This window comes from Halichondria panicea, chromosome 3, assembly GCF_963675165.1.
Source record: "Halichondria panicea chromosome 3, odHalPani1.1, whole genome shotgun sequence".
In the NCBI taxonomy this organism is placed as follows: Eukaryota; Metazoa; Porifera; class Demospongiae; order Suberitida; family Halichondriidae; genus Halichondria; species Halichondria panicea.
The window spans coordinates 7,299,652-7,313,026 of NC_087379.1; the positions used below are offsets into that span (position 1 = coordinate 7,299,652).

At 42.2% G+C, this 13,375-nt stretch overlaps 4 protein-coding genes and 2 pseudogenes across 4 annotated transcripts; 5 read left to right on the forward strand and 1 right to left on the reverse strand.

Annotated features, from left to right (window-relative positions):
• The first annotated feature begins 45 nt into the window (after positions 1 to 45).
• LOC135334042 (uncharacterized) lies at positions 46 to 2,727 on the forward strand. Its single transcript, XM_064529079.1, has 2 exons — positions 46 to 265; positions 365 to 2,727. The coding sequence occupies exons 1-2, from the start codon at positions 61 to 63 to the stop codon at positions 2,455 to 2,457; spliced, it is 2,298 nt and encodes a 765-aa protein (XP_064385149.1). The 5' UTR covers positions 46 to 60; the 3' UTR covers positions 2,458 to 2,727.
• LOC135334051 (large ribosomal subunit protein bL20-like) lies at positions 2,668 to 4,075 on the reverse strand. Its single transcript, XM_064529087.1, has 5 exons — positions 3,934 to 4,075; positions 3,716 to 3,826; positions 3,542 to 3,619; positions 3,357 to 3,422; positions 2,668 to 2,940 (listed from the first exon to the last, which is right to left on the reverse strand). The coding sequence occupies exons 1-5, from the start codon at positions 3,994 to 3,996 to the stop codon at positions 2,764 to 2,766; spliced, it is 495 nt and encodes a 164-aa protein (XP_064385157.1). The 5' UTR covers positions 3,997 to 4,075; the 3' UTR covers positions 2,668 to 2,763.
• LOC135334047 (G-protein coupled receptor 143-like) lies at positions 4,058 to 6,595 on the forward strand. The gene is made up of 8 exons (XM_064529084.1): positions 4,058 to 4,229; positions 4,337 to 4,603; positions 5,014 to 5,129; positions 5,263 to 5,447; positions 5,537 to 5,646; positions 5,757 to 5,868; positions 5,922 to 6,057; positions 6,264 to 6,595. The coding sequence occupies exons 2-8, from the start codon at positions 4,354 to 4,356 to the stop codon at positions 6,462 to 6,464; spliced, it is 1,110 nt and encodes a 369-aa protein (XP_064385154.1). The 5' UTR covers positions 4,058 to 4,229; positions 4,337 to 4,353; the 3' UTR covers positions 6,465 to 6,595.
• A 371-nt stretch (positions 6,596 to 6,966) lies between these two features.
• Positions 6,967 to 8,549, forward strand: LOC135334045 (TNF receptor-associated factor 4-like). The gene has a single exon (XM_064529082.1). The coding sequence runs from the start codon at positions 7,096 to 7,098 to the stop codon at positions 8,437 to 8,439; it is 1,344 nt and encodes a 447-aa protein (XP_064385152.1). The 5' UTR covers positions 6,967 to 7,095; the 3' UTR covers positions 8,440 to 8,549.
• A 121-nt stretch (positions 8,550 to 8,670) lies between these two features.
• LOC135334053 (TNF receptor-associated factor 4-like) lies at positions 8,671 to 10,536 on the forward strand (annotated as a pseudogene).
• A 641-nt stretch (positions 10,537 to 11,177) lies between these two features.
• LOC135334054 (TNF receptor-associated factor 4-like) lies at positions 11,178 to 12,949 on the forward strand (annotated as a pseudogene).
• The last annotated feature ends 426 nt before the right edge of the window (positions 12,950 to 13,375 follow it).

Here is a 13,375-nt window from a genome sequence, read left to right on the forward strand (position 1 = left end):
ACGCTCGCGATACTAATTATAGTTTGTGTACCTAGATTTAGCCGCGGCTTTGATTCAGGAATGATACAATGGGCAAGACTCTGCAATGGGCGTGCCGGCCAACAAAGAAAGCTCAGAAAGCCCATCATTGATGGCTTCCACACTAATACCAAGAGATCTGGGATGATGTTGAGGAAGACAGTGCGTCTGTGGCCTCTCCTCTTATGTACTCTGTACTGTAGTGTCCACTACAGCACAGCTCTGAGAGGACAAACACTTGGCAAATGTAATAATAATAGTAATATAGCCCTACCTAAATTGGTATCAATGTCATGAATGTACCTAGTCTAGCCCTACATACATTAATTGTTCATCTCCCATGCAGTTCTATCGTTTGGTATCCTTGGTAATGATGAGACTCCTAAACTCAGCAGTCTAAACGAGCTTCCACAACCGTACGAAGTTCCTCTACCTGAAGAATGCGTTGTCCCGGGCACCAACTCTCGCTCATACAAACAAGGACAATGCTCCCGTGCACCTTGCACCACTAACCAAGGACCTTGTGCACACTCACTACAATGCTGCTATGAGATCGATCAAACTTCATCTGTTGAGTTCCTCTGCTCCAAATCCACCTCTCGCCTCAGGGCACTAGTTATACTCACCTGTTCGTGTCAGGTCTGTGATAAACTGCACACTCATATTCAAGGCAGGGTCCTATCCTCTCTAAAGCTATGGCCAGTTGTGCTGGCAGCCATTATGATTGAAACCGAGGTAGCTACTTTTACCGATGAGAATGGATTCTTCTCATTCGATATCTCCACTAGCAATGGAGACATCACTTTACTATTTCAAGAAACTAACCATCGATTGCTAAAAACAGTCGTGAACATTCGACACTCAAAATCACCAGAGGTCAACATTGTAATGGAGCATATACAAACTACAGTAACTATAGATAAACTACAACTTGGCTCTGGCGTCACTCTAAGCTCGGACAAAATGAAAGGAGTCTCCGTGGACTTAAGTATACCTCCACGATCATTAGTGGACCGTGACACTCAGGCTGTGTACGAAGGAACTGGACAGCTGTTGTATTCGTTGTACAATGCTGACAATCAACCGGACTTCACCTCAGAAGCTCTCAATCGAATGATTTATACTGACTCTAAAGGAGTGGATTTCTCTATACAATCGTACGTGATTTGCTCTATGGAAATTGTGGGGGAAAGTGGGCATTTGTCACTACGGAAAGGACTAGCCATGGTGATTAAACTGATGCTTAAATTTGATATGAACATTGGTGGAAGTCAAATATCGAATTTACATCTATTTGCATATTCTAAGACTAAGTCACGATGGCTGGATAACGGTAAAATTGGTGTAACAGCGATTGAGAAACAAGACGATGAATACGGAACAATTGTAACTATTCATCAAACATTACGTGAGATCACTTCTCTCTGGGCAATTGGTCATCCTGTTAGAATCACATGCTATGTAAAAGCTATGGTAACTAACCAAAACACACGGAAAGAACTCCTAGATACAACTCTATCTCTAGTACAATCAGACACTTCTTTGACCCGGCTTTCCTACTATCAGCATTCTTCTCTCACTACCCCGGGAGTCGGTGTGTGTCTAAAAGCCGTGTGTATGCTGGGAGGAACTATACGAGTGTTAGTATCCAAGACGGATCGAATCACCGCCGTTCCCCCCAGTGTAGATGTGGGCATGGTGATGGGAGATAAAGAACAGATAATGTTCTACGTTACAGAAGACTTGAACACACAAACACCGTACTACCACACGGAGAAAGATTGTCAATCATCCGAAAAACCATATTTTGAATTCACTTCCAATCGAACTATTACGAGTACATTTTCTCAACCCACTCTACTCCCCGTGGTTAAACAAGAGAATCTATCGCTTTTCCTTGTCAGTCAAAGAGATGTCTACTGTTTTGCTAAGGTTTCTGTGTATGATTGCGCCCCATTAACAGAAATTAAGATACTGAGTTATTCGTCGTTCAAACACAATCAACTTCTTTCGATGCATACAGCGGTTGCCGTGGGAGCAGATAATACGAACACTTGTGCAAGTGCTGAAGTTGTCAGTTTGAGAGCATCTTGTGTTCAGTTCACTTGCCACAGCGATGTTCACGTCACGGTGCAAAGCCAGAACCATTACAACACGTACAGTCAGGAGTCACCCCTCAGTAGTAGCAATACTGGGCATTCGGTCGATTGCCGTTATTGGAGCTCAAACAGGAACATTCCCAATGATCAGCACCCCTCCGAAAACATGAAGTCGTTTCATCTGAGCGACGTGAAGACGTTGCCTCCATCTAGTGGAGTGTACCGAAGCTCTAACTCCAACCTTGCTCTGATGCAGTGCATGTCTGGGAGAGTGGAGGCACCAGCCAGTATGGTGGACCCTGAGGCTGGAGTGGCAGTGACTTTCACATGTTTGTTTTAATTGATCCTCTGTTCATGTCATTCACTACATGTGTGTGTGTGTGTGGGTGTGGGTGTGGGTGTGTGTGGGTGTGGGTGTGTGTGTGTGTATAGTATGTGTTCTTAATTGTTCGTGCTGAGTCATAAAATGTGTAGTTGTACATGTTCATCATCAAAGACTGTCATCATCCAATCATCACCACATTGCCTTTCATTTTTAATACTTCACCAATATGGCAATAATTTAATATTGACGAATTTAACACAATTGACAAAAATTAATTACAGACAACTTGATACATTATTAAATGAATAAAGAGAATGCATGCTATACAGCCGTTTCCATGACAGTCTTCCCAGAAGTTCTATCAACAAAATGTCTAGTTTGATATAGTGTCTCTGTCTCTGGCTTCTGTTTTGTTGGTAAGTACTGCTTTGCCATGGGCTCCTCTAGAGCACTCAGTCGACCGTGCTCTAACCTCTGCTTGGCTATCCCTGTCAATGCCTGGAAGGGGGAGAGAGGTTACAGAAAGTTAATACAATTACCAGTATGCATGTATGGGACAAAGTAGTAGCAGCTACAGGGTTTATTTCAAAGAGGGGGCAGAATATCTTAAATTTAGGGAGACACAATTAAAAATTCCATAACTTTAGTACCGTTGATCCGATGTCAAAATTTTTATGATTTTCTGAAAAAGAAACCTTTCAAATGATATGCTTAAATCTAAAATTCATTGGGGCAAAAATTGTTCATTTTTTGGCTTTGGACCAACCATGGGCTCTTTCTAAGCTTTTAGAAAATCATAAAATCGCTGATATTGGATCTACGGAATTCAAGTTATTCATAAAAGAGTCCCCACCATAACTTAATGCCGTTGACCTAAAAAATAATATCCAACTTTTTATAGCTTAACTTCTTACCTGGAATGTCTTAGGCTCGTGAATGCAGAGCTCTGAGAGCACCTTCCTGTTCACCATGATGTTACACTGGAGGGGAGGATATCATAAATAAGGCATTTACATCACCAGGTGGATACTGGATACTGTAATACACGTTCAGTGCTCTCTGTACTTTCTTATAAACAAGCCATACATAATACACACACCATGACAAGGCTCTGCATGAACCGGCCGTAACTGATGTCATGCTCACGAGAGGCATAGTTGATCCGCTGTATCCATAGCTACAGGGAATTAAAGGGTGAGAAATATGAGAGAGAATTCTTGATCAAAAGACTTTCAATGGACAATAAAATTATCAAAATGGTGAATCATTGTACCTTCCTCATCTCTCTCTTCTTGAGCCTCCGTCCCACGTAGGCATACTGAAGCTTCTTGTGGGCAGCTCTCACCGCTAGACTGTAGCAGTTCTTACGACGACCTCTGAAGCCCTGAACACATTAACCATGATGTCATCAACTATACATTAATACAGGGATCTGGTGCGATTGAGGCGCTATGGTTTATGTTATTGTAATATTAATTGAGGAGTAATCACCTTAGTAAGGGCGAAGATCTTGGCCCTCTTGACAGATCTGTTGGCAGGCCCACCTCTCACCATGATTGGAAGAGCAGAAGCAGAGAGTTGATTAGATTATGAAGCTGTAAAGTCAAGCCACGTGAGTTCAAAGGTCAAATAGACAATAGCGTTACAATAGGGAAAAAGTCGGGTCAGGATAAGTCCTGCTATCCGCGGTTTGGTTTCGAGGTACTTGAGGTTGAAGGAAGATGTGTCTCTTTGTATTCTGCTTGCACACAGCTCAAAAGTGCAGCCCAAGCCCCTGGAAATAACTGGTAAGTGCTCAATGCATAAGGTCTATTTATCATAAAACAGTTGGTAGCTGAATTTCCATAGTTTTGTTTTTGCATAGCGACTAGACCACCCACTGTGCATTCTGCAGCCTGCAGTGCAGCAGTGATGGCCAGCCCTCACGCATCCTCCTTCATCTGTCTGCCCTTCAGCTATCATGTGGATGTGGTCACAGCTCATACTGTCTATTTCAGCTTCTGCATTGTCAGTGCAGCACTGGGCATCATTGGAGCTGTGCTATTCCTCACACAGATCATAATGAGTGGCTCCCTCACCAAGTCTCTCAGTCTGGGTGGCTCCAACTCTCAACGATGGATCCTCATTATGCTAGCAGCCTCTGACTTGCTCGCTAATGTTGGTGAGCTCCTGTGAATACATTTGCATGATGCATGAAATCAGCTATTTAGTTACCCCAGCCCTATATGAAAATGAAACACTATAGTTATCTCTTTACCATTACCAGTAGACGGTTTCAATGTGATGATACACAGTTATAGTCATGTGATAAACGACTGTACATGGTTGCATTGGAGTTAACAAGTGAAACACTTTTAGTATCAATAGGAACAAATGTAAGAGCCATCAGTAACAATGAATTCCTTTCACGTTCTCACAATAGTCATATTAAGGTGATGCTTGTTCCATATTCAATATGCATGTGTGAGCATGGGAATTTAGTTACGTTCCTAGGCCAAATTAATATTGTCTCGCTAGGTCTCGCTAGGTCACCAACTCAAACTAATTGCCCCTCCCCTTTTATTTCCACAGGTGTCATCACTCGCTCGTGCTTTTGGCTGATATACTGGAGACCGAGACATTTGGACGATGAATATGGAAGCTTTGGGGAGGAGCTACCTTGGGCCGTTGGGGCAACCATTATTGAGGTAAATCATCTCTGATCATAATCAGCAATATTTAGTAGGAATTTAACGACAGAAGAGATAGCATAGCACACACTGACAGTATATAAATTCTCTGAGTCTCTGTATGTGCATGACCGTCACACTAATTTCACAGCACTGGGTATTCTTCTGGTACAATGCCACTTATTTCTGGACCCTCTTTTTTGCTGTGGATGTGTACAACACCAAACATGGCGGCAAATGGAAGCTTGGCTGCTCGCATTTCTTCACCTGGTTCTTTTGTTTTTTGTACATCACTGGCAGCTTGTGCTCACTGTGGACCTGTCCCCCTTATCTGGAGTAAGTTTGATTGCTCCTGTTTCAATGAAGGCATGCGATTTCTAATAAGGGTTTTTGCATGCAAAGTTATTTTGCTCTGTATTGTGCAGTTGTGCTGAGGATTCGTTGTGCATCATCAGTCACTTCATGTGCACACTGGGACCTCTCATTATCATCATGCTAGCACTGCCACTATTCTACGTCTCCACTTGGAAACAGAGTGAGGTCACCCCCTAGACTATTATCAAGAATTCATTGCTATTATACACATATATATAATGATATACTCAATCATGATGGCTGTCACCATTTCACTTTGTTTCTGTGTAGTGAATCGGATTGCCAATATGCCCAGTAATATCTCGGTGGCTGATGTCTGGAGGAAAGAGAAAGAGTTGTCGAGGAGGAAGATACTCAGCATCCTTCTAGTCTTCTACCTCTGGTGAGTTAGTGGATGGAGTTCTAGATTTATTTCCGAATCTGCCCCCTCTGTAGCTGGTTAGTGAATGTATTGGACGGTATTCTCCTCATCACGGCCCACGCTACAGACTCTGGACCTGGCCACACCCGCTCTACTCTCTATGGGTACATCAACGACCCTGTCTACATCTACATTGTCTGGTTGTTAGAGGTATATACAGTTTAAATTGTGTGTCCGTGTGTATATAGAGTATATCTGTTGTATGATAGAAATTTTATAGGGGAGGGGTACAATCTCAATTTCACAAAAAATATAATTAGCATGTCTCACAGTCATTACTAGCAACATTATATCTATATAATTTATAAGCTTATACCATGAACTTGTATAGCTGATACCACCCCCCCCCCCCCCAGGCAATACTGAACCCTCTACAAGGACTGCTCAATGCTATAGCCTATGGTGGAGTATGCACCACATTCTGCACCTGGGTACGCAACAAGTACTCGTCACCAGAGAACCTCTACGTGTCCAGTTGGAGTGGTGAGTACATTGACGTCGACTTTCGAGTGAACAAGGGCAAGATTCACCGAGCAAAGAGAGCCAAGGCTGTCTGAGACTCACTGACAATATTATTTTTAATGCTATTTTGGAACTGTTTCGTTTGTGTTCATTTCATATAAGTACATAATTAAATTGCAGCTCAATAATGTTATACAGTATAATTATATAGTGAAGAAGTACTATTATAAAGCAAAAATATTCAACTGCTCTTGACAAGCAACCACAAATTCAATTATGAGAAAACATAGTATTAGCTATTCATGCACTCCTGGCTATATACAGGTATGAAGCAGGCTCGGCCTCGTGCTCTGGATCCTCAATGTTGCCATAGTGACTGAGGGGGTAGTTACTGTGACAGGTCAGGTTGGCCAGGACTGAATCAGTGCCGGGGTGTGGAGAATCTGGTGTGTGTGTGTGTGGGGGGGGGGAAGGATGATTATACAGTGTATTAGTCAATATCAAGAGTGTCTATATATAGCACAATGAATTTTGTTAGTGTCTAATGGGGGTTACTAAGAATGCATGTGACTATCACATGCACAATTTAGGCATCAACATTTATAATACACCAAAGATCAGTGTTCTAAAACTGTGGGCTGTGGTACATGGTATAACCATGCATTAACAGAACTATGAAAAGGGGCATAATAATTATAATTTATATATAATTATAGTTAGAAGAAAATGGCAGCTCAGAATCCCAACAACCATGGCCAGCAACGATCTGGCAAGAAGAGAAGAATAGGATTCGATTGTGAGTTTCTCGAACCTCCACCTAAACGATACGTTCAGTCAGAATGTCCAGTTTGTCTCCAGATCATTCGAGAGCCCCACCAGGTCACATGCTGTGGAAAGAAGTTTTGCAAAGCTTGTATTGAACACATCAAAGCAATTCAAAAGCCGTGCCCAACTTGCAATGAAGAGGACTTTTCGAATTTCCCTGACAAAGGTTTGAAACAATCACTCTACAGTTTGAAAGTTCGCTGTAGCCACCAGAAAAACGGGTGTGAGTGGACGGGGGATTTGAGACAGCTTGATGAGCACCTAAACACAGATCCACGACCAGAGAAACAACTCGATGGATGCAAATTTTTTGAGATTGATTGCATCTATAAATGCGGGAAACATCAGCAGCGAAGGTACATTCAAGTCCACCGAATTAAGGATTGCCCTAAACGACAATTCAGTTGTGAGCACTGCCATGATTACAAGTCTACCTATGATGATGTCACCAACAACCACTGGCCTGTGTGTGGGTCCTTCCCTGTCCCCTGCCCTAACCAGTGTGGTTCAACTATCCAACGTCAAAATATAGACAGCCATGTTGCCGATGAGTGCCCCCTGGCCACCATCAACTGTGACTTCCACCACGTAGGCTGTGCTGTGAAACTCCCTCGACAAGACATGCCAGAACACTTGAGAGAGAACCTACTCACACACATCTCTCTATTAGCCACCAGTCATGCCAAGCAACAACACAAAATCACAAGTCTGGAAACTGAAAATAGAACATTTAAAACTGAGTTGAAACCATTACAACAACTGCTCAAGACTGCACCTCCCATCGTGAACTCTAGACCTCTTGGTCCACTGGAGCCCCCTGTCCTTACGATGACTAACTTTCAACAACACAAGAGAGATGACGATCATTGGTACTCCCCTCCAGTCTACACCCACCATCAAGGCTACAAGATCTGTCTCTGTGTGTATGCTAACGGCTATGGCACTGGTAAAGGAACACACGTCTCTGTGGGTGTATGCTTCATGAGAGGAGAGTTCGACGATTCTCTGAAATGGCCGTTTCGTAGTATGATTTCATGGCAACTACTGGACCAGGTCAATGGCAAGGATCATAAAACAGACATCCATTATGACAATCCACCCATTACGAGCAGTGACAAAGTGACAGAGGGAGAGAGATCAATGGTACGGGGAACTCAAAAGTGGATTGCCCACACTGAACTGGAGTCTAAGTATTTACGAAACGACACCCTTCTCTTCCAAATACACAAAGTAGTACTGAAGTAGTTGCTTTAAGAGTGCATGATAACTAGATCTCAGACAATTTTATTGCAATAGACATTAGTTTACACATGAACTTATTTCTACTGTGGTTTATAGAATGATTGCTTAATATAGTTGTTAGCCAGGTCTTGTGTCTAGCTCTGAGCATCGATGGAGGACACTGTGTGTGTGTGTGTGTGTGTGGTAGGTATTAATTGTCCCATTGTGTCAACGAACTGACCACTATCAGAGCAAGGAATTTTCATACCATACCAAATATGCAGATAAGCTCCCCACAAACATATTTCCTATCAAAGAGCTGGCAGGCTATTGTGAAAACATACTGAAAAAGCGTGAATAACAAGTAACTGACAATATTCATCATATCAGAGGAACCAACACACCCTGTTTAGTTACAAGAAAATACAAGACAAGCAAGAGATGGCAGCACTGAACCACCCCAACAACCAGCAACAAGCTGACAAGAGAATAATAGGATTTGATTGTGAGTTTATGGAACCTCCACCAGAACGATACGTCCAGTCAGAGTGTCCAGTTTGTCTCCAGATCATTTGAGAGCCCCACCAGGTCACATGCTGTGGAAAGAAGTTTTGTAAAGCTTGTATTGAGCACATCAAAGTGACTAAAAAGCCGTGCCCAACTTGCAACGAGGAATTTTAAAGTTTTGCTGATAAAGGTTTGAAACAATCACTATACAGTTTAAAAGTTCACTGTAGCCACCAGAAAGACGGGTGTGAGTGGACGGGGGAACTGAGACAGCTTGATGAGCACCTCAACACAGATCCACAGCCAGAGAAACAACTCGATGGATGTCAGTTTGTCGAGATCGATTGCATCTATATAATTGCAGGAACCAACTGCAGCGAAGGTACATTCAAAACCACCAAATTAAGGATTGCCCCAAACGTTTAATCGGTTGTGAGTACTGCCATGATTACAAGTTCACTTTTGATGATGTCACCAACAATCATTGGCTTGTGTGTGGGTCCTTCCCTATCCTCTGCCCTAACAAATGTGGCTCAACTATCCAACGTCAGAATATAGACAACCATGTTGCCGATGAGTGCTCCCTGACCACCATCAACTGTGACTTCAACCACGTAGGCTGTGCTGTGAAACTCCCTCGACAAGACATGCCAGAACACCTGAGAGAGAACCTACTCACACACATCTCTCTATTGGCCACCAGTCATACCAAGCAACAAGCTGAGATAACAAATTTGAAATCTGAGAACGATAATTTAAAAACGAAACATGAAAACTTAGGGCACAATTACCAATATCTGGAAGCTGAAAATAGAAGACTTAAAACTAAATTGGAGCATATGCAACAACTGCAACAATTGCTCAAGACTGCACCTCCCATCGTGAACTCTAGACCTCTTGGTCCCCCTGTCCTTACAATGACCAACTTCCAACAGCACAAGAGAGATGGTAATGAGTGGTTCTCCCCTCCAGTCTACACCCACCATCAGGGCTACAAGATCTGTTTTAAAGTGTACGCTAACGGCTATAGCACTGGTAAAGGAACACACGTCTCTGTGGGTGTGTACTTCATGAGAGGAGAGTTTGACGATTCATTGAAATGGCCATTTCGTGGTGTGATTTCATGGCAACTACTGGACCAGGTCAATGGTAGCACCCATACCACACCCTATTGTGGCAAAACACCTAACATACACTGTAACAGAGTGACAAAGGGAGAGATCTCAAAGAATGGGTGGGGACTTCAAAAGTTCATTGCTCAATCTGAACTGGAGCCCAAGTATTTACGAAATAATACCCTTCTTTTCCAAATACACAAAATCGAACTGAAAAAATAGTAACACAAACTTATACATTTCTATAATTATATTTGTACTAGACATATATATATGCTGAACATCATGGCTGTTGATTATTGTTTGCTATAGAAGTAGTGAAATTCATTCGTTACATGTACGTAGATGACGAACGCTTTAGGAAGAACTTATAGTACTTAACTTTTGATAGACTATATATAAAGGGCAGTATAGGTAGATCAGCATGACAATTAACTTCTATATAATTATACTCGTATTATACCCCGTCTCATAATTACATATCCATGCAACTCACGTGGTTCCATTCTATGTGCTCCTACAGTTAACAGGGACAGCCACAAGACTGGACCAAATGAGTCAGACACTCGTGATTGCCCTGCAGCAAAAGAACACAATCATGTAAACACTCAACCACATCAAAGGAACGACTGGTTACCTTGGTGATGGTATGTAGCAACCAGAGGAAGTCATTCTTATGGTGTTGCGAAATATAAGGACCAGTCCTGCGCATGGGCATCAGATATGTCAGAATGACAGGCTCTGGGAAAACCAGACTATTGAAGCAGACTAAAATTTTGTTGATTAATGTACCAAGTGATAGAGCAGAGCATTGCCTACACAACGATATGCTTAGTGTTCACATACCTAGTTTCATACCCGAGTTATGCGCGTTGGAAACTTGAAGCCGTAAAATGTAGTATCGAGAAAAACGGCTCTCAAAGATTGCTTAATTAGGAAAAATAAGGTAATAGCGAAAGTTTGGACGAAGTGTTTCGATGGAAAGAGTTGGATTTAGAGCATTAGATTTTACAGAGAGGTAGTAGAAGGACTGCAGATACTTATACACCAATAACATTTTATTTGAGATTTTATACTGTAGGCATAAATTTAGCTGTAGCTCAATACTAAATTCTGCTCCAATAGTCTGGTTTTCCCAGAGCCTGTCACAGTAATAGTTAAGAGTTATAGTCAGCATGCATATGCATGGCTTCAATATACTGTCTCATCGTGTCAACAACGAAAGTGTGTACACAAATTGTGTCAACATCGAATTTTATTACCTAATATGGGATTATTATACTACTGGGAAAGCAAGAATAATAATATAATATGTAGCTAGAGATTAACGATAATTTCAGTGTCAAAAAAGATCCGTTTATTTGCAGGAAAATACCAAGAGATGGCAGCACTTAACCCCAATAACCAGCACAAAGCTGACAAGAGAATAATAGGATTCGATTGTGAGTTTGTGAAGCCACCACCTTCGGAATACATCCAGTCACAGTGCCCAATTTGTCTCCAGATCATTCGAGAGCCGTACCTGGTCACATGCTGTGGAAAGAAGTTTTGCAAAGCTTGTATTGAGCACATCAAAGCTTTTAAAAAGCCGTGCCCAACTTGCAACGGGGAATTTTCAAGTTTTTCTGACAAGGCTTTGAAACAATCTCTCTACAGTTTGAAAGTTCGATGTAGCCATCAGAAAGACGGGTGTGAGTGGACGGGGGAACTGAGACAGCTTGACAAACACCTCAACACAGATCCACAGCCAGAGAAACAGTTTGAAGGTTGTCAGTTTGTTGAGATTAATTGCATTTGTAATTGCGGGGACCAACTGCAACGAAGGTACATTCTAAACCACCAAATTAAGGATTGCCCCAAACGATCATTCAGTTGTGAGCACTGCCATGATTACAAGTCTACCTATGATGATGTCACCAACAACCACTGGCCTGTGTGTGGGTCCTTCTCTGTCCCCTGCCCTAACCAGTGTGGTTCACCTATCCAACATCAGAATATAGACAGCCATATTGCCGATGAGTGCTCCCTGACCACATCAACTGTGACTTCCACCACATAGGCTGTGCTGTGAAACTCCCTCGACAAGACATGCCAAAACACCTGAGAGAGAACCTATTCACGCACATCTCTCTATTGGCCACCAGTCATGCCAAGCAACAAGACGAAACAACAAAATTGATTGTTGAAAATAGAATATTACAACTAGACAATGATAACCAAAAAAGATATTTTAAGATGAGCTTAATTGCACTACAAACCAAAGTTACCAGGCTAGATAAATTATTGACTACTAGCACAGCCAAGCAACAAGCTGACATTGCTACTTTAGTAGAAGAGAATAAACAGCTAAGGATGAAAATCACTGAATTGGCGCCATTGCAACAAATGCTTATCGTGAACTCCAAATCTCTTGGTGCCCCTGTCCTTACAATAACCGATTTCCAACAGCACAAGAGAGATAACGATGAATGGCTATCCCCTCCAGTCTACACCCACCATCAGGGCTACAAGATCTGTCTCAGTTTGCATGCTAACGGTGATGCCACTGCTAAAGGAACACACGTCTCTGTGTATGTGTGCTTGATGAGAGGAGAGTTTGACGATTCTTTGAAATGGCCGTTTCGTGGTGTGATTTCAGTGCGACTGCTGGACCAGATCAATGGCAAGGATAATAAAACATACACACTCCCCTATGATGACAAAACACCTAACGACTGCTGTGCCAGAGTGACAGAGGGAGAGAGATCATTGGCATGGGGAATATCATATTTCAATACTCACACTAAACTGGAGCCCAAGTATTTACGAAACGACACTCTCCTCTTCCAAATACACAAAGTAGAACTGAAGTAGTTTGTAGAAGATTTATAACTATATAATTACACAAGCATATAATTATTATACCATGCAGTGATACAAATTATCTATATGCAATTATAATTATGACTGTAATAATTAATTTGAAGATGACTATTCATTATTGTTTGACTTTAAATTGGCCCATGCATGGTCAATCGAAAGCATGGCTTCGATAACATTTTGCGACCATCTTATAATTATAGCATACCTCACCAGTCCTGTGTCTTGCTTGCACGTTGCTATGGCAGCAGTTGTAATAGCTCTATCCTATAGTGAGTAGCTCTGGTGTGAGGTGCTCCAGAGTGTCCGGAGGGAGGGAACCATCACCAGAGAGAGACACTTATCATCCTCTTCATGCACCACCTCACTGGACTCAGGCTGTGTGGGGGGGGGGGGGGATTGAGTGAAGGGAGCTATATATAGGCAGTAGGTGTGTGATGGTATATGTAGTGCCAAGTTAGCAGTACAGTATGTGTTTG